At 37.4% G+C, this 15167-nt stretch overlaps 1 protein-coding gene across 1 annotated transcript in view; it reads left to right on the top strand.

Annotated features, from left to right (window-relative positions):
• TTC29 (tetratricopeptide repeat domain 29) overlaps positions 1-15167 on the top strand; it is a 157721-nt gene that overhangs the window by 127395 nt on the left and 15159 nt on the right. The window contains exon 8 of the mRNA XM_069105010.1: positions 8626-8749. Within this exon, the coding sequence (XP_068961111.1) occupies positions 8626-8749 (124 nt within the window). The remainder of the gene's footprint in view (positions 1-8625; positions 8750-15167) is intronic.

The following is a 15167-nucleotide window of genomic DNA, read 5'->3' as shown; positions in this document are numbered from 1 at the left end:
TGGTGGATCAGGTCAAGTCCTGTATTATAGTTTGCCCCTGAGCTGTGCTTTAAAAGAAGCTGGCCACTGTGCAGGGCTGTTGGAACTTGGGAAGGAGGGACACTGACTATATTTGCTAGTTTTGGAGGGAGTTTCTGTCCAACCAAACACTTTAGAACATAAGCAGCATTCGGTGCTTCATTTTCCCCATCCCAATAGTGGTCTCCACAATCACCATGACCAAGCAAAGGCCAACTTTTTGCTTAAGATACCAACCGGCTGGCCAAGAACCTATTTTCTCATGATGCTTAGGCAGGAGCAGTTGCATCCCAGCTCATATGTACAGACTGTCTGCTCCTAAACATCATGCAAAGAGCCCAATAATTAGATGGTAGGCATGGGAACCTCTCTGTCTAATCTAGTTCAAAGCTGTTGCAAACACAGTACAGGTTTCCAACTGAGTTTGCTCCAAAAAGCTTGCTTTGTGACCACAGCCTGCAATCTTAACCCCAACCAGCTGTCTCACAGAATACCCTGTTGACCACCAGGGCCCAGATTGGAGAATGTGAATAGGCCTAGGCAACAGTTACCCACAGGAAGCTCCTATTAAGAAACTGTTCCAGTGGTAATATGTTTCATGTAAGTAAACAATACCTTTAATGTTGTAGGCTTTGCAAATGGGGGCCACAAGCATGAACCAAAGAAGAGCTTTCAAAGTCTTAATTTTCCTAATTCATGCATTGGTTATGTGACATCCAAAGGAGGAAAGAATATTTAGCAAAATTATTAAAAGTTCAGTTAATTCTTATGTTATCAAATAGTACTATTGTCTGAAGTACCTTCTCCAGTTATTTGCATTGATTAGTTAAAGAGAGAGATTTGAACTTAAAATGAATGAAAAGGCATCATGTTGTATGTGCTTGGCTGGAAAATAAGATGGGGATGGGTCACCTGTAGCAAAAATAGAGTTCAAGTCCAAATGGTACCCACCAAATACAGGTGTGAGTACAAAGACTGTTCATGTCTTTAGCCTGTGTTTTTAGCCTTTATTGTAGCATGGACCCCTTTGGCAGTCTGGTGAAGCCAGTGATCTCCTCAGAATGTTGGTTTTAAGTATGTAAAAAAGATACAAATAATAGCTGCCTGCCAAGCTCTCCTCTAGAACTTTAAAGGGTGGCAAAAAGCTTTCCACGTGTTATGTCAAAGTGCTGTAAAAATGTTATTTCACATGATGGTTGTATAGGATTACAAAGGAAACCAAAAGTTACTGAAAATACAGATAATTTTTTCCCATCCAAGTTCATGGAACCCCTGAAATCTACCCACAGACTCTTGTTCTAAAGGAAATGCAAGAGGTGCGGGTAGAATGAAAGATGCTGGCAGGGAGGAACATTTTCCTTTGTCTTTGTATATTCCCACAATGCCTAATAATCAACTGAACAAATATTTATTAAACAACTATTATATTCAAGGAACTGGAGGTACAAAGGGAAAACAAACAATTCCTAACCTGAAGAAGATTATATTCAGAGGCACCTAGCTGGTGCAGTGAATAGAGTACTGGCCCTGGAGTCAGGAGGACCTGAGTTCAAATCCAACCTCAGACACTTGACACTTAACTTAGCTGTGTGACCTTGGGCAAGTCACTTAACCCCAATTGCCTTGCCTTCCTCCAAAAAAAATTACATTCTACTGGGAACAGAAGCATAATAAAGCACATATACAAATGTTACACTGACTACCCTAATCCCCACTTCCACAAGTAAGTAGAGAAAGAGAAAAATTGCAGAAAAAAAGAACACTAATAACTGGAGAGATCCCCAAAGGATGCATGGTTAGGCTAGACCTTGGGGGAAGAAAAGGATTGTCAATGCATATGATATCAAAGCATATATATACACCAGGCAATGGTGTATGAGAGTGGAGAGAGGGGAGAGATTGAGCATTGGGCATGGGGAATGTCTAGTAGTCCAGTTTGACTGGAGCATCTCATTCATAAAATATTAAACAAGATTGCAAAGGAAGATAGGAGCTAGACTGTGAAAATGCCAGCCTGAGCAGGTTTTTAATTCTTATAGGCAAAAGGGAATGACTGAAGCTTTGGGAGCAAGGCTGTGACATGATCATATCTGTGCCTTAGCGAGATAACTGTGGTGACCATGCAAAGGGTGGATTGGAGATGAGAGAAAATGGAAGGAGGGAGACCTTAGAAGGTTGGACAATTCTTCGTGATGAAGGCATGATCTTGGGTGGTCAACTTGAGAGTGGAGAGAAAAGAACAAATACAAGAAATGTAGAGTTAGATTGAACAGGACTTAGAAGTTGATTGAATATGATAGGTAGGGAGAGAAGGAAGGTAGAGGAGAACCAAGAGTGACGCTGAGGTTAAGAGCCAGAGTCATAGTGAGCATGACAATGCCCTTGACAGTAATAGGTGAAATTTAGGAAGAATGACAATGAGAGTTCCGTTTTAAATCTGTGGACTTAGAGATAGTGATGGAATATCTAGGTGAACATTTCCAGCATAGAGTTAATAATGAAAGGCTAGAGTTCAGGAGAAAGATTAGGGCTGTTTTATGGATTTGGAAATCATTCACATAAAGATAATACTTTAACCACTGGGAGATACTGAGATAAGCAAGAGAAGACACTAAAGAGGGAAAAGCACAGGGCTCAGGACAAAGCCTTTGGGAATAATCATGCAAAGGAGACAAGATATGAATGATGATCCAACCAAGGAGACCAAGAGAGAGTGATAAGAAAGATAGCCTGACCATTCCTTCTTATACTATCCTTTGGATGAGGCAGAGAAACATGGGCTGTTAGGTATTTAATGAATGTTTCACTTGATTTGCTCTGGGTCTTACAAAGTTGTATGCCTAGACAGATATGGATATAGATATAGATGCAAATAGATATAAATATAGCTACAGACATATACTAGTGGCAGAGTATATATAAGAGTAAAAAAAGAGACTGGAATCTTTCAAAATGAGTATGAGTAAGAGTTGGGGTAGCTTACACTTTCTCCTCTCTTGTGAATGGTCTAGAGATTGGTGAGATTATTGAGAAGATTTGAATGATGAACACGGTTCTCTATTTTGGTTGGTTACTTCAAAATCAGTTTTTACACATGTGTGTGTGTGTGTGTGTATATATATATATCGTGGTCCATGATACATGGCGGCCCACATGGCATCATACACAGATAAATGAATGGATTTATAAGAGAAATATTTCAAAATGACCCTAACTACATCCTCATGCACTATTATCCTTTGACCACTAATTTTTTCACCACAAAGTGAAATGTAATAGAAGCTAAGATCTTTGACAGTAGAGATTTTGTTTTTGTTTTGTTTTAATTTTTTTTGTTCTTGTCTTTGTAGCCTCAGTGTCTGGCACATTTTTGTTCTTGTTTGCTCATTTCAGTCATTTTCAACTCTTCATGACCCCATTTTGGGGTTTTCTTGGCAGAGATACTGGAGCGGTTTGCCATTTCCTTCCCCAGCTTATTTTGTGGATGAGAAACTGAGGCAAACAGGGTTAGGTGACTTACCCATAGTTATACAGCTAGTAAGTGACTGAGGACAGATTTGAACTCAGGAAAGATGAGTCTTCCTGATTCTATGCCCGCAGTGCTCTATCCACTGCACAATGCTTATGGAATTAAAATGAAAGGTGAGAAAAATCAAGTAAATATGTTACACATGAAAGCTAATCTGAAAAATTCTATCCCTTCCTCAATTCCCAAAAAATGTATTTTCTTTTCCCTGATTGAATTATTACTATAGTGATTTTGTCTGAATTGTTCTAACTGCCTCAAACCTCCACCTGGTTTGCTTTTATGTTCTTAAAGAGGTTCTATAGAAGTCTTAGAAAAATTCCAGAAATACAGAAGCAGTTGAGATTTTTGTGGTCACAACATGCGAACCAGATTTGTTGTCAATTTCCCTGCCAATAAGGCTTAAATTATTCGTCAAGTAAAACTCCTCCACTGTAGAGATCTTTAGATCAATCGGTATAAAGTTTCATCTGTGAAAATTACCTTTCTGTTAGAGCTGAGATTAATTTTTTTTTGCTTGAGAGAAATGACATGCCCTAGTAATTTTCATATTTCCTTTAAAATGGAGCATTGGGCCTTTGATGTTAAATTTCCTAAAAATGACCCCCAAAAAATACATCAAAACATTTCTATTAATTCATGGAATTAAGAAAAGCCTTTTACATTTTCTCCTGTCACTGATTCCATTTGCCTTATTACTTTCATCTGTAGCCCACAAACTTGGTGGCACATTCAACAAACCCCTTAGTGGCTGTTTCATCTCTGCTCTATTTGATTTCTTCTCTCTGAGTAAATGATTAAGTTTTCATGCATTGGTTCAACCAAAATCTATGTTCACTCAACCACATCCTTTATTGATTACTTCTACTGCAAACAGTAGGCCAAGTGTGATATACATAATTGGACAGTTGTCAGGGGATGTGGGTGTTAACAGTCCTGTTTTCCCAGTTGGAAACTGGAATCACCTTGATACACAAATATTCTGCACTGCTTCATTCTCATTCTTTGGACCGAGGAGTCCTGTTCCTCGGAATATATGTTTTTAACTCTCTAAGGTCTGGTTGAATGAATCTAATGATTATACCATATAATATGCTCTCCGACTTGCACCTGTGCACTGCATATAGAAAACTGGAATTAATATTTGTCTAACACTTTAACCTTGTCCTTTAACTTATACAAATCATCTGCAGCTTTTCGGGGTGGAAATGTTTGATTTTTCTCCCCACTGAAAGGAAGATTGGTTTCTAAATCTATTGCTAAATTTAAAATTTAGAAACCTTTTGACCTAAAGAGAGGGCTGACAATATGTGTTCCAGATGGCATATTAACAACTTGGCTGAATATAGAACTGCATATTACTCGGACAGGGTATCTTGTATAACCAGAGAAAGATGTTTTCTCTAGCATTCTGTATCTATGGCAAGCTTGAGGTAATTCCTGGATGTTTCATAAAGTGAGGGAAAGGAGAGGAAAAACCAAACGCATCTGGAAATAGTTGCATTTTCACTTTGTATTTCTAGTTCACTGAACTTACTCTTTTTCTATTGACACATATCTTAACCTCAGCTGGAAGAGGTGAGTCTGGGGTGTGCCACCATCAAAATTATATCTGCTTTTAGGAATATGAACTTAAATAAGCTTCACTGAGTCCATTTAACTATGGATATGATTTTACCCTAAGGTTTTGAAGAGATGTGCAAAATAAGCCACCAGTTTTCATCTTTTTTCATAGATTCAATTTTCCTTTGAAGGTCACAATCTAGAAACAGAACTGAGAAATACATATAGGGCCATAATAGTTTGATGCAGGCTTGCCAAAGCATTTCCAGCTCTAAAGACAATGGTTTCTTATTGAGGTATTCTCTTGTTTTCCTTTTTCCTCTAACCTAATAACACTTGTCTCTTAATCCACAATATACAGATAAAGGTTATTACAATATGGATGTCTCCCTGATGTCATCTCTTGCCCATAAAATCTTGGGTTCGGTCTATACTTGAGAAGTTCCAGCTCATGACAGACTGTTCTCTGGAGAACCCTGCTGAATCTTAAGCACAGAATAAGAGAGCTTTGGAAGGGAGGACAGGCTAGTAAAGGCTAATTCCCCAAATACTAGAGATGTTTTCCTCCCTCTCTTCACCCTCATTTCACTCAGGAATACAACCTGAAATAGATTCAGAATCCCATTCTACCCTATTTCTGACCCACAGAGCATGAAGTTAACGTGAGAAGGAAGTTATATAGTATTTGACCTTTGGTTTCCTATGGAATCATCCGAAGAAAATTGTTTGGGTGATTTTATTTGACACAATACACTTTCAAACCATAATAGAAAGTACATAACCAGTCACCTCCTACACAAGATTGAAGGCAAGGGGACCATTAGCACCTTCAGCTCATACTAAGATATGACTTTCCAGGTTAGAGGAAAATATATGAAAATTAAACTTCAGAATTGACATCAGTATCTGTTGCATATGTTTTTGTATAGCTTCAATAATGACAAATTTTCATCTCCTGTTCTATTGTTGGAGACAGGAATTGGGGGGGGGAGGTCATTTGAAAAATTCTGGTGAATGTTTCAAATACTAATTTTCTCATGTGGTTCACTATCTCTGAAGGCAGTTCCCAAAAAACAATTCCAGGGATATTTTGAGCAATCTTGGTATTATTGGAATAAGTATAGAGTCCCACCAAGATGACTACTTTGAAAGGAAGAAGATTCATTTGGATGTGACTACAAAGCTTCTTACCCTCAACGGATTCCAGACTTTATATCACTCTGATTTAGACAAGATATTTATATTACTTGTGCATATAAGGGGAGAGTTGGGCCATACACACACAAGTGGTGGGTCCCACAGCCATGTTCTTCTGCCATATATAATAGGTCTGACCAATTTATAATTGTATATGTAGGTAAGAGAAGACAAATAAATTAGAAGTGGTCTTGAATAAATTAGGGGTGGTGTGGATGAATGGTCAGGCCCTTCTTGGATAGGGCTTTTTGACTGAGTCCAAGTTTTATAGAACAAATCCTTTTATTAAGGGAATTTGTTCTTTGAAGTTTGGATTCAGTCAAAGGACCACACTTGAGGGCCTAGACATCCACATGTGACCTCAAGGTCACAGGTTCCCCACCCCTGGGTCAGGAGGTGTCCTACAGTGCTAGGAGAAGAAAGCTCCTTGCACTTCCTCCAGGGTCTAGCATAGGGTTAGGCACCTAGAAGGCACTTACTACTTTTTTGATTGATTGCTGTTATTTGAGATTGATGAAGACATCATTAGTGGATACAGTGCCCAAATTGTGATTGTGTACTTATGCCAGAAATAGTACCGCAGGTCAAGATGACACTTTCTATTGTCCTGCTTAGGGACAGCATTTCTTTCTCATGTGATACATTTCCCCAGAGTTTCATCATATTAGCAATACTTAGTCTCTACCCATAGGTGTTCATGATGATGTCAATCACAAAGCTCAACAAAACAAGACAGGCCAGAGGTCTTGATTTCTCCCTTAGTCACATAGGCAATGGATCTCTTTTTGGTGATCTCACTTCCAGTAATCTAGAAGCTTGACAAAATACACCATTTTTCCCCCAACTATGTCTCAAGTCCTAGAAAATTTCCCTGGGTGGGATAATTCAAAATCTCTTTAGACTAACTGCCATACTGTAAGCAGCAACCACACTGGCATACCCAGGATGGCTGCTAGTGGTTCTTAGATCTGCTTTACTAGAAAAGATAGCTGTTTAAAGAGTCAAAAATCTTTTTAAATTATACTTACTAGTTCAAGGGAAGCACCTTGAACTTCAGAGGAAATATAAGCAGAGAAATAAAGACCAACAGACAGGGCTCTGATTGCCTGAATCAAAGTAATATTACTATACATTTTGCATACATCCCTGAGAGAGCCTTTACATCTGAGTAGTCGGGGAGCTCTGAACTTATGACCCACTCAGAATCTCGACCAGGGAATCACAAGATCCTCCTCATAAGTGAGCCCCAAAGCAAAATACCAACTCAGAGTATATATACACTTCTCAGAACCAGAAGACATTACAACCTTCCTGACTCAGTGCCTAATTAGAAATTAGCAAAAAGTGTGAAAGTCTTCCTATACACAAGCCTCCCCTAAGCAAGCTTTCCTTAATTGGCTCCACATGAGACCTATTAATGGGCAGGGAAAATCTTATATTCCATTAATATTACCCACACCTAGAACAGACAGGAAGGTGTTGACTAAACTCCAGACTCACTCAGACTAAAAGGTATGTGTGTTGGGGGCGGGGGGAGGTAGAGGATCAGTTCTTAAGCACTACTTAACCCATTGTAAATAAGGTGGATTTTATTGTGTGTAAAGTGGATTTTTGTTATTATTTTTTAGAGTTCAGTTTCCCAGGATCCATATCCATAACAATCTCTTGTTCCCAGGTATTAGATATAAGTTCCCATAACTATGGTTCAAAACATCTCCACCACACTTGCACAAAATTATATAATGATAAATAATATAAACATCCACTCCAAATGCTCATTGAGATACAGGGATGGGGTGATATATACTTGTGAGGCTATTACTGGCAATATGCCTTCTTTGTCTGTTGCCCCTATAAAGCAGGTGGGCAGTGGGCAGTGAATGGAGAACCTTAAGGTTGAATGCACAAAATCTGTGCCTCAATGGGCCCCCAATAAGGCTTAGGGGCAACCTTAGGGTGGAATGTAAACAAGCTGGAATGCTGTGTGTGTCTCAGATGGCCTCCACTGAGGCTTGAGAGGGGATTCAGGGTTTACACAAGTTGTGCCTGCCTCGATTGACCCCATTGAGACATAGAGGTAGTTGCCCTCCCCCTTCTTGCTGCTCCTACAAGAAGGGTGATTAGGAGTTTGTCCTCCCATTATCAGCAATCCTCTTCCAAAAAAACTAGACTAGAATAAAGTAAGATTATTAACCCCTTCTTAGTGTCTTTCCTGTCTGACCAAATCAAGAGTGAACCTGTGCTAGCAGCCCTCCTGGGTGCTATGTTTATTTGTCTTACACCCACATTTCAGGAATTTTTCTCTTCTTACTCAATTCTAGCCAAGGAGACATGATGGAAGCCCTAAAATTTTTGGAAAAAGTTGTGGAAATGGCAAAAAATACTTACCAAAGAAGAAGAATGGTAGAAGCCTGTACAATGCTTGGGGACATTTACAATGCAAAAGTGAGTATTTTTAGAAAGAAATGGGTAGTCACACCAGGGTAATGTTACCCCTACCACCCCAGTTGACCCTCACCATATTATATTAATCCTCTTTCCTCTGCCTACAAAATCTAATAAGTCTATGAGACATGAGTCAGCAAGGGGTTTGTTGCTATTTTCTCTGCCCTTTGATTGGAAAGTTTAAAATAAAAAACATCTAATGAGGAATTGGCACCTACAATGGAGAGAAATCATGGAAAGAACTTGTTGAGGGAGGGGAATGGGAAGCAGAGAAAGAGCTAGTGTCTATGATTGATGACAAATTGTCTATCATCTCTGAAAGATGGCAGAGAACAGGAGAAAAAGCCACAGGAAAGTTTTCCAGTTTCAGGCAAAGGGGAGAAAGTAGAATCTATACAATATGGACCATTGAGCTTGTCTTTGATTCCTGGCAAAACCCTACATAGTATCATGAACCTGGTAGCCATGATGCCAAAGAGCTAGTATGTCTCAATCAAGAACTGATCAGGCCAGACTAAGCTCATTTCTTTTGTTGTTTATCTTCATATACATACAGAGTTAACCCAATAGGTGAGGGGACTACTGATAGTTCACTAATTTTAGCAAGGCATTTGGAAAAGTCTCTGATATCTTGAGAAAAATAAGACAGATATAGGTTAGACTATTAGGTAGATTCAGATTTGGTTGAATGGCTGATCCCAAAGACTAGTCACTAATGGATTGGTGCCATCTGGAAAAAAGATCTCTAGTGGAGTTCTCTAAAAGTCTACATTTAACCTTGTACTGATTAATATTTTTATCAATGACTTGGATGAATCGTTTATAAAATGTATAGATGACACGAAGTCAAGAGGGATAGCTGGCAAGTTTTATGACAAGATCTGAAAAGATCAACTGAATAGAATGTTGGGCCAAATTTTATATGATGAAATTTATATTTGGGTTTAAGAAGAGGTGGCTAGGTAGTACAATGGATAGAGTGTTGGACTTGGAGTTGGGAAGACCTGAGTTCAAATCCAACCTCAAACACTTAATAGCTATGTGACTCTGAGCAAGTGATTTAACTTTTATCAACCTCAGTTTCCTCATCTCTAAAATGGGGTTAATAATAGCACTTACCTCCCTAAAATTTCCCCCAGTTGCTGTGAAAATAAAAGGTCTTTAACAGGTCTCAGTCTGACTGAGGCAACACCCATTTAGTGATTAAGGCTAGGTAAGAAATGAGGCAGAGAATGGTCTCTTTTACCTAGTCAAAAACAAAAATTGATCTGAGAGAGAACCTTCAGGGTTTCTGGCAAAAACAGAAACAATTGCTATTTACATTCTCTTTGAGCCCATCAGAATCCAAACAGTGACCAAGTAGGGCTTGACTTGGGGCCTATTGTTGGCTAATCAATGAGAGCCAGAGTGATTTGGGTTCCACTAAGCTCACTGTGGATGACCACTCCTCAGGATATTGTAGTGAGATTCTTCATAAACTAGCTCTACACACAGTAGGTTTTAATAAATTGTTATTGAATTGAGCACTGGAGAAGCAGGCCTCACTTGCTCCCATTCGTCTAGAAGCTTGGCAAACATACCCAAATTTTTCTCCAACTATGTCTCAAGTCCAGGCAAATAAAGATACTACCATCATTCAGTATGATAGAGAATTATCTCTAGGGATAACTCTCCAAATCTTTGCTATGATCACAAGCAAAAAAATAGTAAAGGACAATAGGATAGAGACAGGTTATAAAAAAGTTGAGATGCCAGACAAGAAACTTTAGTCAAGTCTAAAGCTAGTTTTCAGCTGTTCCTTTCCTCTGGAAACTGATCATTCACATAGAACTTGCTGGTGGTAGCCCCTTCTTCTGAAGCTTATAGACAAACAGTAATTTCTTAAGGACAGTATATATATGTATGTGTGTATGTATGCATATATGTATATATAAAACATATGCAATAGATATATTAATATCTATTATTATATTAATAGATATATATGATATGAATATAATCAGAATACAGTTGGAACCATAGAAATTCATTGTTCCCCACCAGCCCTTTATGATTTGCAAAGAGCTTTCACATAGAACATGCTGCATTCAATGTTTTCATCCTTCCATGATTCTTTGTAAAGATGGTCACATTATGGCAGCTTTCAGCAAGTTTATTTTCAAGAATATCCAAAATTCTAACTGTGAATAAGAACACTGTGATATGGGTCCATTCAGAATGCAACATCCTCCAAAGAGCTACAAGGACTTCCTTGGGTTTCAGTACCTTTCACAGGAACATCCTTTAGTTTCCACGCTCCCTTTGTTTAGATTTAGAGGTAGTTGAATGCTTTATTGTGGGCATTCGCAAAGAATAATTCCAAAAGATTCTTCAAATTGCCTTTGATCTTATAATACAGAGCAGGTAATAACTTAATTCACTTTAATAATTCACTTTAATTTTAGTCAAGAATAATTCTTCTAAATTCCCTTTCTTTAGTTTATTAGCATTTGTATTCTATCAAAATGTTTTGTTTTTCTATAGAAAAAAATTAGGAGGAATAGGTAATACTACCATCATTCAGTATGATAGAGAATTATCTCTAGGGATAACTCTCCAAATCTTTGCTATGATCACAAGCAAAAAAATTCTGTAGTTTTATTATAATCTATATGTATTATGTATTATGAGACCACAACACAGTTCTCATACTTCTAGTAATTGATATGAACAGTAGTCTAGATGACACAACAGACACGATTCATAGGAGTTTCTTAAACCAGTAAGGAGGCATGTGGACATTTGCAGAGGGTCTGCCAATTTTCCATTTTGATTTTCTTTATAATTTCTAGCTTTATAGCAGCAATTTTGATCATGTGTTTGTAATAGTTTAAAAATAATTATCAAATGACAAACTAAATTATCTGTCAAAAATCAAGGCTAAACTATAATGCAAATTAAAATGAATTGTTGATTTGATGTTAAATATTATTTAGATCACTTGATTTTTCCCAGGAGTTTTCCAAGAAATATCATTTCTCAAGTTTCCATAGTGTACAGTGGACAACATTCTGGGTAGCAGGGATATGGTGGAGATAGTACTCAGACCTGGTGTCAGGAAGACCCAGTTTCAAACTCTGCCTCTGACATTTACTAGCTATGTGACCACCAGTAATGCATTTAACCTTAGTTTTAGCTTCTCCATCTATAGAGGGACTATACTTAAGGACTATCTCATAGGAAATAATGTATATAAAATATTTTGCAAATTTGAAGTGCTATATACAACATCAGTCATGATTCTCTTTTAAAAAGTAATCTCATGACAACAAAGATTCTTTCTTTCTTTAATCCACAACACATAGCATAGCGACTGGTATATAGTGGATGCTTGATAAATTCTGAGTGAATAAATGCATGCATGAATTCAGAAAGTGGTTAGAGAAAGGAATCAAACTCTTTATTTTCAAACATGCACTTGTGTTTTGGCCTTTAATAGTATTCAGTGAGCAGCACACTATATAATCCAATCTAATCCAATCCAATCAATGTTTGTTAAGCTTTTACTGTGTGCCAGGCACTGTGCTAAGCCCTAGAGACACAACTGATGATGACAATGATGATGATGACAATAACAATAAAACAGTTCCTGTTTTCAAGGAGTTTACAATCAAATGGGGGGAGGGGAGACAACACACCAAAAAGAAGGTAAGAAAAGGAGGTAAGGGATAGGGCAGAAAGATCAGGGGGTATCTTGTTTAGCATAGTTGAAACCAGATGGAGCAGCAGATGCAGAGTGGAGGCTGCTGAAGTCCATTTTCTGTAGCTCTAAATGAAGGTATCTGGAGGAGTTTAGTGCTCCACCCTCCAGCCCTCCTATCAGAGGGGAGAAGAGGCTGAGGGAGGTGGTGTCAGTCAAGGCTTGAGTTAGCAACTGGTCATGATTTGAAGTGATGAGCCTAACCTGGGAGGGGCATCTTGTTCAACTGGAATTGAAACCAGGCAGAGCAGCAGATCATATAATGGTAAGCTAAATTTCTTTAAATGATGTTAAAACTATTTTCTCTGTGAAATTTCCCTTTCTACAGTCAGTTCTGAGGTCTTCTACTTTTCAGAGAATCAGTGATCAGTTAGCACTGTCTTTCTACTCAACTTTCAGTAAATTCCTCCTTGCAAAGATCTCTCTGACTTTAGCAGTAACCCTTTCCATGCTTTCCATGCCCTTAAAGATACCAGCAACCAGTATATTGGTTGGGATAAAATGCTAATTATAGAAATATACAAAGTGGTATTACCATGTTGTTTGGAAGAAGCAAAGCATTCAGCAATCCATCTGCAATTTATTTGGGTAGGTGAAGAGCTCTGAGTTATATGAAGAGGAAGGATATACTGAGGTTAAGGTTCGTACTTTGTTAAGGAAGTTTTATGGAATAACTATATTGCTTCTTTTTCTTCTCATTCTGAAGAGATAGGATGATATACTAATTTGATGATCTTGTAAGTATCCTTCTAAACTCCCTGAATCCATTCTCTATAGATAAGATGAAATCAAATTATTTCATGGTACTAATCTCCAGTTTCTGAGATTTTTATTCTATAATATATGCTTTATCCCTATTGTCTCATGAAAGATTTACAATTATATTCAAACCAATTTTGGGGAGCACCTAATGGTTGCAGAGTACTGTATTTCTTTACAGTTAATGTTCTTCTCAAAATACATAGGTCTTCTGAGTCTAGAAAGCAATTTGTGTTTTATAAGAAAAAATTCCTTTATAAGTCCATTAGTAAAATTACTTCTGAGGCTGGTTTTTATCTGTCAGTGTGATACATAATAATAACACCATCCCCTTTGGAATTTTCACCAAAAAACGTATTGATTAGCCAGCACTTAAAGATCCAACATGTGATTTTGTGTCTATCATCACAGGAAACCTGAAAGTAATCGAACAAAAATGAGAAGTCCTATTTATGACTATAGTTGTGAAAACACTAACTTAGTTTTCATTATGTTTAACAACAATGTTCTAAAAGCTTACAAGATGTCAACATTTTAACATGAAGCTCATACAAGTGAATTTGTCGAATAAATCTGGCTAGGAAATTTAAGTGGTCCCTGATACTGGAGAGGGAAAGATGTTTGAATGCGACTTAAAAGTCAAAAGACATTGATAAAGATGACAAAAATTACATTACAGAGTGCAAGAAAATAACAATGGAGAAAAGGTTGCTTTAGTTTTTAATTTAGTAATTTTGCAGGAAAGCAGTTTTGGGGAAAGTCATGCATCTGACAATAGAAAAATAATAATAAATCAAAATTATATTGGAGATGTATTCAAGAAAGCATATTCCAAGGTAGACCATGGAGACAACAAAAGCCTTCAGAAGAGAAAATCATCTTGGGAAAATGAACAGCTCATGAGAAGTTATTGTCCAAGAATAGTATATGGATTCCTGGACTATTAATTAAAATATAGGAATAACAACTTCCTTCCCAGGAATGGAGTATACCTTGTAAACAAGATGTAAGAAGAATGTGTTTGTCAAAAAGATATAGTGGATAGAGAGTTGCTCCTTCAGTTAAGAAGACATACGTCCAAGTCCTTTCTTACATATCGCCACTGACCGAGATACCTATAGCCACTCTGTAGGAAGAAGAAAAGCAGTAGAGAGACGCACATAAAAGTTTACAGGAGACAAAATCCAAGAAAGGAGGCATTGATAACACCCCATTGTCTCAGATGTCTACCTACAAACATACCAAGTATGGGTAACAAATAATACCAGCTAGAGATCCTAATGTAAGTTTACGAGTACCACTTGGACTTTTGGGATTGAGATTCACAGCTTGAATATGACTAGTAAGATAAACCTCATTCAAAAGAAATGGTTTAGGTAAAATGGGGGAATGCAGTTTCAAAACATATTGGGGACGTATTATAAGTGTATATTAAGAAGTTATGAGAATTTTGTACAAACAAAATGCATCTTGATTAAAAAGAGAAGTGCTCTAATATACTATAGAGTACTCAAAACAAAGATCTAATCTGTATTTTGTATTCTCAAATGAGAGTTGGGCATCCCAAAATAATGAAGACAATTAGCAGGTAAGACCAAAAGAAATTTCCCAAGAGATTAGTGGTCTGTGGATATGAACAAAAAGTTCTCAAAAGAAAAATTGCAAACTATTAACAAACATGAAAGAATGCTTCAAATCATTAATGATAACTGGAAATTAAAACAACCCTGTAAATTGACCAAAAAAATGACAAAAGATGAGAATAATCAGTATTAGAGGGTTAGTAGGAAGATAAGCACACTAGAGTACTATTGGTGAATCTGTGAATCATTACAAGCATTTTGGATAGCAATTTGGAATTAGGCAAATAAAAAGACCAAAATGTTCATAGCCTTTGACCTGGAGATTGCACTTTTAGGC

Source organism: Petaurus breviceps, unplaced genomic scaffold (genome assembly GCF_028583685.1).
Source record: "Petaurus breviceps papuanus isolate PSGF00001 unplaced genomic scaffold, PetGlider_PUasm1.0 76, whole genome shotgun sequence".
NCBI lineage: Eukaryota > Metazoa > Chordata > Mammalia > Diprotodontia > Petauridae > Petaurus > Petaurus breviceps.
This window is presented reverse-complemented; position numbering and strand designations above follow the sequence as displayed.